Raw genomic sequence first — 9,162 nt, 5'->3', positions numbered from 1 at the left:
AAAAGCATCCCCACAGCATGATGCGGACACCACCATGTTTCACAACAGGCATGGTTTCTTCAAGATGATGTGCAGTATTAGGGTGTATTCACACTTGCCACTTTTGGTCCGCTTTAAACGGACCAGAGTTCGTTTCCCCCCTTGGTCCGGACCTTTTGGGCAGGTGTGAATACACCCAAGCGAACCCCGGTCCGGACCAAACAACCGGACCGAGACCCACTTTTTGAGATGGTCTCGGTCCGCTTCCAAACGGACTCTGGTGCGGTTCGCTTATGGTCTGAATACAAACCGGCCCCGATCCGAACCAACTACAAAAAGCGTACGTCTCTTTGGACATAAAAAGCCACCGTAGCCGGTAGCAAAGGTGTGTGTTGTAAGGTAATCATACCTGATAAACTGTGTGTTGCTTAGCAACGCTACTGGCTTGTTGTGGGAGGAGACACGTCGGCGTTCACAGCACGCATTGTCCGACGGGGTTCCAACATTATAAATGGAACATCTCAAAGTCTGTGTTGAATGAGCTGAACTTCAGTCTCACAATAATATTGCAGCTGTAATAACGGCTTAAATATGCAGAACAGAGGTGCTGCACGCAGCACGTCTACAGATGTTTTCCTCAATTTCCGGGTCTGTGCTCTGTCCCGCCCCGTCATTTCTGTCCAATGGGAACAATGATCGTCACCCGCGTGGCTTTGTTTACAAGTAATAGTTCACTTGCAAAAAGTACAATGTGAAAACAAACCACACCAAATGAAAAAAATAAAGTTAGCTTTTGGCCCGGACCAAACAAGCGGACCAAATTACTTTCCTGGTGTGAATACAACCTTAGATTATCACTCATGGTAGAGGCTGAAAGGTATAATTTTAACCTCATCTGACCAAGGCACCTTCTTTCACATGTTTGCTGTGACCAATACATTAATTGAGGCAAACATAAGACAGGGCTTTCTTTTGACAATGACTTACTATTGGCTATTATTCTGTAGGGCCCAGATTAACGGATTGCAAATCTATTAGTTGTCCTTTTGCAGATTCTACTATTTGAACAGTGGATCTCCGAAGCTCCTCCAGAGTAACAATGGGCCTGCCATCTCTTCCGTCGATTTTGATGGGCAATGTGAGATTGTTGGGAAACAAGTTGGATGAACTCCAAGCCCTACAAAGGACCCAGCCAGAGTACCGGGCATGCAGTATCATGTGTTTTACTGAGACATGGCTGCAGGATCATATCCCCGACTCCAGCGTCTCTCTGCCGGGCTTTTTAACCATACGAGCAGACAGAGATTTAAAGAGGAGCGGCAAATGTAAAGGAGGTGGACTGGCAGTACTTGTGAACAACAGATGGTGTAATCCAGGACATGTTACTGTGAAGTGTCATCTTTGCAGTCCAGATATTGAACTGTTGGCAGTAAGTTTTCGTCCATATTATGTACCCAGAGTTCACCAGTGTTATTTTGGTAACAGTTTACGTTCCGCCTTCCGCTGTTGCTGACACTGCATGTGATGCCATCAGCTCAGTTGTTGCTAAGCTACAGACACAAAACCCCAATGCTTTTGTGGCAATTTCTGGTGATTTTAACCATGCTTCACTCTCTGCTACACTTCCAACGTTTCAACAGTTTGTCAGCTGCTCTACCAGAAAAAACAAAACATTAGATTTGTTTTATGCAAATGTCAAGGACTCATACATCTAGCACAACCTCCTCTAGGCAAATCAGATCACAATCTTGTTTTTCTGTGCTCGAAATATAAGCCCCTTGTTCAGAGGCAACCTGTAATAAAGAGGACTGTGAGAAAATGGTCACAGGAAGCTGAAGAAGCTCTGCAAGGTTGCTTTGAGGCTACAGACTGGGACGCACTGTGCCAGCCACATGGAGAGGACATCAATGCCATGACTGAGTGTGTAACCGACTATATAAACTTCTGTGTGGATAACATCATCCCCACCAGAACCGTGAGATGCTTCCCCAATAACAAACCTTGGATCACCAGTGACCTGAAGGACCTGCTTAACAAGAAAAAAAGAGCCTTCAGAGAGGGAGACAGAGAATTATTGAGGAGTATACAGAAACAACTTAAAGTCAAGATAAGAGACAGCAAGGAGGTGTACAAGAAGAAGCTGGAGAGCAGGCTCCAGCAAAACAATATCAGAGATGTGTGGACAGGGATGAAGAAGATCACAGGCTTCAAGCAGAAGGATGATCAGACCGATGGAGGTCTGGACAGAGCCAATGAACTGAACGTATTCTTCAATAGGTTCAGTTCAGAAACCAGCTTTGCATCCTCCTCTCCTGCCCACAGCCAAACAGACATCCCACCCTCCTTTGACCCACAGGACCCACAGCTGTCTAGTAACACCTCACATTTTTTATCTTCCACCTCAGCCCTAGACCTTTCTACATGTTTACCTTCAACCATATCAGAAGATGCCGATGCTTCCTTTGCTTCCCCCTTCCACCTGTGTGTCTCAAGAAGTCAGGTGAAGAGACAACTGGAGAGACTGAATAGGAATAAGGCTGCAGGTCCAGATCATGTCAGCCCTAGAGTCCTGAAGGCCTGTGCAGAGCAGCTCTGTGGGATTCTGCAGCACCTCTTCAACCTTAGCCTGGCCCAGAAGAAGGTTCCGGTGTTGTGGAAGACCTCCTGTCTTGTTCCGGTACCAAAGAAAACTCACCCATCAGTCCTCAATGACTATAGACCTGTTGCCCTGACGTCTCACATCATGAAGGTCCTAGAGAGACTCCTGTTGGCCCACCTGAGACTGTCCTACAACAACAGAGTGTCTTCAGTCAGAGGCTTCTTCAGATCTGCTGTAAGACGGAGCACTACAGGAGATCCTTCCTGCCCACAGCCATCAGCATCTACAACGGCTCTTTGAGAAAACCTTCATAATATGAGCTATAACAACATTTAATTTCCCTTTGGGATTAATAAAGTATTTTTGAATTGAATTGGCTACATTAATGCTCTCCTTGTCTGGCCTATCAGCTTAGGTGGACTGCCATGACCAAATTTTCTTTCCCTTTTAGAATAATGGATTGAGGGTCTATAATATATCCCTATTTCAAGCTTCTCCTGAACCCTGATCAAACCTTTATCCCTGACCTCTCTACAGTGTTTCTTCATCTTTATGATGCCATTTATTTTCAAATGTTCTCTAACCTTTGTTCTAAACCTCGGAGGCCTTCACAGAACAATTGGATTGATTCTACAAATAAATTAGACACAGGTGGACCAAATGTTTTATTTAGTGGTATCAGAGCACAGGGTGCTGAATTTGCATGCCACAGTTTCAGTTTGTTGTTTAAAAATAATGAAAAAAACCCCGTAGAATTTTCTTTGACTTCAAAAATATGCCCCAAACACATTGGTCTATCCCAAACACTTGCAAGGGTCTGTATCTGTAATAACACATTTTTTAGCTAAAAACAGGGAAAAATAAATGGACCAATGCTATTATTACTTATTTGCTAAATATTGTAGCAGTGCAGAGATTGTAAGATACATTTCTTCTCTGGTGCAATGAAATCTTGTAATAATATCAATCCAAGTCCTTTAGTTGTTTCCTCAAATAGTCGACATATCGGTGAATGTCTGAGATGCGGACTCGGTTCCTCTGTTCCTCTTTATCCTGAAGCTGCAATAGTGCATAAAGATGGGAATTGCCGAGCGGTTGTCGTTTAACTTGAACATACACTTGTCTGTTTAATGGGAGGTTCTTTACCTCTTTAATGAGAGCTGCTTTCGAGTCATTAACTCGTGTAACCTGATTTTCTGTTTCATTGATTGTCTCAAGGAGGTCATTATGGCTGGCTGAATCTTTGCTTGTAAACACCTACACATAAAGAAATATTCATTCTCAGTAGCTTTTTTCACATTTTGATAATAAACACATTGTTGGTTACAATAACTGACCTCTCTGGTAAAGATGTGTAAAAACCTTAAAATGATTTCTGTATAAATAGAACATGACACAGATCAGGTGAAATCTATTCTGCAAAACATACCCCAGGCGGCTCGGGTGTGAAACAAAGAATGAATACATGAAAAAGAAACTCATGCATATTGTTAAGTATGGTGAAAGATCTATGATGTTGTGGGACTGTTTCTCACCCAAAGGCCCCGGGAGCCTAGTTAGAGTGCATGGCATCGGGAACTCTTTTTACACATCTTTACCAGGGGTGCCATGGATATGGCTGGCATTGTATTTTCCTGCTCACATGGTAAATAGCTTATATAGCACTTTATCAAGTCAGAGAACCCCAAAGCGCTATACACCAAGATCAGTCATCCACCCACTCACACACTGACAGTGGTAGGCTACATTGTAGACTGACAGAAGTGGGGCTGTCATACAGTCAGCGCCACTGGGAGCAAATAAATGATGACCACCATCAGCAGGCAAGGTGGGCGAAGTGTCTTGCCCAAGGATGGACAGAGTGGGGGTTCAAGCCAGCAACCCACTGGTCACAGGATGAACCCCTACCTGAGCCACCGTCACAACTTTTTTCATCAGTTCAAAGAAGAAATGTACTAAAACACAAAAAAAGTAAAACAATTGACTGCAGTAGTCCCATTATCAGCTTGGGAGGCAGCTAAAGATTCCAAGAAAATTGAAGTCTTTGTCATTTTAACTTGAACTCATAACTAACTTTAACTAATAGCATCAGTAAAAGTTACCCACTATCTCTGAGATGCTGCTTTCGAGGAGTTTGATGTTGCACTGAAATAAAAAGAAACAGCAAAGAAGTTAAGTAAAGAATTTCATCTAAACCCACGTATTAGATCACTAGATAAAATAAAAGCATTTAAAAACACAATCTTATGTAGACTTACGTCTAGATTTCCAACCAACTCAAACTCCATATTCAAGAGGCTTTCACAGAGCTGTGAGATTTCATCACTGCCTTTGTTGATTTTGATCTTTTTTAGCTCTGGGTCTTCTAGCTTCTTTATTTCGATTCTCCTCTAGAACGTTTGAAACTCATTAGACGACAAGGATAAAAATAATAAGAAGGCAGTGAAAATATACAATGATTTACTGTACATATAGCAATTTGGTCAACTTGCCTGTATGTCCGGCTTATCAAAGTCTGCTAGAATCTGTGACGCCCTCTGCTGGTAGTAAGTCTCAGTCTCAATCTGACCAGAGAAGAAAGAGTTCAGCTCTGCCTCCATTTGTTTGTGCTCAGCTGAGTCTACAGGAAATATCTGTGAGCACAGCTCAAAAATTGGGCTCTCAGCTGTAAGTGCAAAGTCAAGGAATCTGTGGGATTTAGTCAGTTTGAGCTGTCTGATGAAAGACTACATCAGCTTGGTTCAAAGAAAACAAAGGATATGTCTGAGGCATCTGAGCCACTCCTGGAAGGCAGTGTGGCTCTGTTGCCTTTGTATCGTCGTTTACCTTGCTGTGAAATGAACTTTGTACAATATTGTTAACAGATGCATCCTGTAAAAGGGAAGAACTTAAATTAGACAAAAATGCAAGAAATAAAATGTGCACACTTGGAAAAACGGTATATAAAAATACGATCATTATCAAACTTTGTGTATTTGTAGCTGAGTTACCTGGTTTTGCGCCTGCAACTCTTCGGGTCTAAATTTCTTAAGTTCAATTTGGTATTTTATGATGGCTTCATCTCTCTGTAATTTTCACAGACAGAAATGGCTAACTTTTACTAACTGTATGGATTATCAATATGGGGCCACAAATCTGGCTAAACTGATGCTTAAAATAGAATTATTGTGCAAACCTCCTTAAGAAAACAGAGGAATCCAAAAAGATGCACAAGAGTTTAGACTTACCATCTTTTGACCGATTAAAATGTTGTCTAAGAGGGTCACATTTGGGAAGAAGGCAGCAACATAAAGCGAGCGATCGTCCTTCTCTGTCAAAGGATTTCCAGCGATGGAGAGCTTGAACAAGCTTTTAAACCTCCTGAGGTAGAGCAGCTTTTGAAATAAATAAGACGTACACAATGTCAGGTAAAAATTCAATAACTTTACATAAATGTAAGTTATTTTCCTTAAGAAACAAAATCTTACAGTGTCTGTCCGTCTGATGAGGTTTTTTGAAATGAAGAAGTGACTGAGGTTCTCAAGTGTATCCATGTTGTTAAGGAGAGAGATTTGGTTGTAGGCCAAATTCAGCAGTTCAAGCTTCTTCAGGGACTCCAGACCCTCAATGTTCTTGATCCTGTTACACGACAGATCTACAAATACATTTAATACAACCATCAATGATTTCTGAGAGTACCCTGCCTTGTGAAAGTGCTCATACCCCTTAAATTTAAAAATTTAAGTTAAATTTAATTTCCCTTTGGGATTAATAAAGTATTTTTTAATTGAATTTGAATTTGAATTTAAATGTTCCCACATTATTTCACGTTACAATCACAATCTTGAAAACATATTATTAGGATTTTTTTCAGGCTAGACCAACAGGAAGCAGTGCATAGCTGTGAAGTGGAAGTTTAAAAATTTTTTGCGCCAAGTTCGTAAACACAGTCCATGTGTAAATTAATTTCAGTAGCCGAGGACCTGTCCTGTGAAGTTCTCAGATGTTTGTTTGTGAACACTAATGAATAAAAACACACCAGACCAGTCTGGGATAAAATTGTGAAAGATTTTAAAACAGGCTTAAGTGGTAAAACAAAATCCCAAATTGTGAACAGTTCACTGAAAGTGTATGACACAAATGCAAACTTACCAAAACGACCTAAACTGACAGGTTGGGCAAAGAGATCCTTACTCGTATAAGCAGCCAAAGGGCACCATGGTAACTCTGGATGAGGTGGAGTGATCTAGAGCTCAGGTGGGAGAACTATTAGTTGTGCACTCCATAATTATGATGGTCTTTGTGGAAGAGTAGCACAAATACAGTCTTATGAAGTCCTGTTTGCAGTTGGCCACATGGCATGCAGGGGACACAGAAAACATGTGGAAAATGTGATCTTGTCACATGAGGCCAGAATTGACCTTTTGCAAACATGCAAATGCTATATGTGGAGGAAGAGTAACACTGCACATCATCAGTGGCGATTTTTGATCTTGGCCATTTGGGCAGTTTCACAGGGTTGCATTAGAAAGAGGGATGCACAGAAACAAACACAATGTGCCCTATTTCTTCTATTCATGAACTGTCAATGGGGAGTTGGTGCCCCCATATGTTGAGTAGGCATACCCTGCTGAGAATAGAAAGACTTGGTTATTTGCACTGCATTTTATCTAAGGCCAGCATTTTAGAGCCCTGCCAATGGATATAACCATGAAAACATAATCCACATTGTAAAACACAATCTAAAGCTTTGTGACAATATTTATTTTTTTTTTTTTACATCAGGGGCAGTGAAGTTGGTCATAGTTGATGCAGCTAAATACAGGGCAATCCTGGACAAAAACCTGTTAGATATTCAGGAAGACTTAGTAATGGGCCAGAGATTCATCTTCCGGTAGAACTACCCTAAACATACACCCAGAGTTACAATGGAATGGTTTTGACCATGTGTTAAAATGTCCTAGTTAAAGTCTAGACCTAAATCCAATCAAGAATTGAAATCAATACTTTGAAATGCTGTTTATAGATACTATACATCCAATCTGACTGAGCTTGAGCTATTTTGTTAAGAAGAATGGGTAAATATTTCATTCTCTAAATATGCATAGCTAGAAGAGACATACCCCAAATCATTAGAAGCTGTACGTAGCAAAATATGGTACTGTAAAGTATTGGCTCAAAGGGGCTAAATACAAATGTATGCAACACTTTTCGGATTTTGATTTTGATTTAGAAAAAAATGTGAAAACTTTATATCCTTGGCATTGTCATTGTATTTCATAATTATGCATCACTTTGTGCTGGTCTACTATATAAAACCCTAGTAAAATACAGTTAGATTTGTGGTTGTAATGTGACCAAATGTAAAAAAAGTTCAGTAGGTATGAACACTTTTAAAAGATTATCCAAGACACAATGGTAACATGAAGCGAAAATTAATGAAATTGTCTCCTACTAAGCCAGGTCAGATTAGTCAGATGGTCCAGGCCCCAGATCTTCTCTATGAGGTTGTTATTAAGATCCAGTCTTACCAAAGATGTAAAATCATGTATGAAGTCCATCTTCATGATGTCTGGAAACGACAACATGAATCCGTTCACAAAATTAGACCCACAACTTTGTCATGCAGCAAATGAATAGGAAATTGTGTTTTCCTTTTTACCTTTGAATTCTAAGACCAAAGTGATGAATTCACTATGGTGAAGACTCTCAAGACTGTATTTGTGTAGGGCCCGTTTTTCATTTTCAGTGAGTTGTTCAACTAAAGCTTCCTGCAGGAACTCCTCATCCATGGAAGAAGAGTCCGAATCCATGTTGTTTAGACTCTGCTGAAGTCACAGATTATTCCAAACTAAAACTTTTGATCAGTTGACAAAGATTAAGCTTACTATTATCCTCATTTTAACTACCTAAATGTAAATGTTCGTAACATGTTTACTTACCAGGGACAACGAAATAGACTGATTACTTTTACTTTGTATTAATATAAAGTATATAAAAACAGCCGGGTTGCCCTGTTTTACCCTGTTACTTAGCAACAGACCGATTCCTTTAAGTAAAAGCAAAAGTACGTTGTTTGAATAATAATTTGCTAAAATAATTAAACAACTCAGCAGTATATTTTGGTGTGAAGCATTACCTTTATGTTAAGTCTCTAAAAGAGGTTGCCGGGTAACGGTCTTCCCTCAGTTTATACCATGTTACCTAGCAACGGGCTCTTCTTCTTCGGTTAATTTTTTAGTGGGTTAAAAAACCAGTGTATTACCGCCATCTGTCTGGTTGAGGTGTGAACAACTTAATATAAATTTAATCTAATATCCATTTGGAGAAAAGAAGAACAATAAAAACAAAAACAAAAAAAACTTGCTAAATTCTGTTTTCTAGTCGTATATCCTTTAGAAACTTTACTAGTGATTTTACTATAACAAGTAAATCAGGTCTATATGTTTATCATTGTTATTGGAAATCTCACTGCCCTTCTCATTTTCTCTCTTTCATTTGTGTACCTTTTGCATTCTACCATACCATGTTCAACCCTTTCTATTTCTCCACAATGTGCACAGGCAACTAATGGATTTTTCCCTTTAATATTTAAACCTACTATT

General features: G+C 40.0%; 1 protein-coding gene across 5 annotated transcripts; it reads right to left on the bottom strand.

Moving 5' to 3' along the window:
* Positions 1–3,230: 3,230 nt before the first annotated feature.
* Positions 3,231–8,811, bottom strand: LOC124864380 (dynein regulatory complex subunit 3-like). 5 transcript variants are annotated; one of them, XM_047359153.1, is made up of 13 exons: positions 8,697–8,736; positions 8,500–8,606; positions 8,220–8,385; positions 8,013–8,129; positions 6,046–6,212; positions 5,806–5,952; positions 5,569–5,643; positions 5,340–5,449; positions 5,071–5,245; positions 4,837–4,968; positions 4,685–4,723; positions 3,725–3,835; positions 3,231–3,637 (listed from the first exon to the last, which is right to left on the bottom strand). In XM_047359153.1, the coding sequence occupies exons 3-13, from the start codon at positions 8,368–8,370 to the stop codon at positions 3,542–3,544; spliced, it is 1,320 nt and encodes a 439-aa protein (XP_047215109.1). In that variant the 5' UTR covers positions 8,371–8,385; positions 8,500–8,606; positions 8,697–8,736; the 3' UTR covers positions 3,231–3,541. The 5 variants fall into 5 exon arrangements, with proteins under 5 accessions (XP_047215109.1, XP_047215110.1, XP_047215113.1 ...); XM_047359154.1 differs by having other exon boundaries at positions 8,220–8,382; positions 8,697–8,728; XM_047359157.1 differs by lacking the exon at positions 8,500–8,606 and having other exon boundaries at positions 8,697–8,811.
* Positions 8,812–9,162: the final 351 nt, after the last annotated feature.

This window comes from Girardinichthys multiradiatus, chromosome Y, assembly GCF_021462225.1.
Source record: "Girardinichthys multiradiatus isolate DD_20200921_A chromosome Y, DD_fGirMul_XY1, whole genome shotgun sequence".
Classification (NCBI taxonomy): Eukaryota; Metazoa; Chordata; class Actinopteri; order Cyprinodontiformes; family Goodeidae; genus Girardinichthys; species Girardinichthys multiradiatus.
This window is presented reverse-complemented; position numbering and strand designations above follow the sequence as displayed.

Excerpts from the sequence above, each read along its gene's own strand:
- LOC124864380 (XM_047359157.1), bottom strand. The coding sequence starts at position 8,370 with ATGGATTCGGACTCTTCTTCCATGGATGAGGAGTTCCTGCAGGAAGCT. Across the intron at positions 5,953-6,045 it reads TCATCAGACGGACAGACACT|CTGCTCTACCTCAGGAGGTT; the intron begins GTAAGATTTTGT and ends TTATTTCAAAAG. Across the intron at positions 3,836-4,684 it reads AAAGCAGCATCTCAGAGATA|GTGTTTACAAGCAAAGATTC; the intron begins GTGGGTAACTTT and ends CTTTATGTGTAG.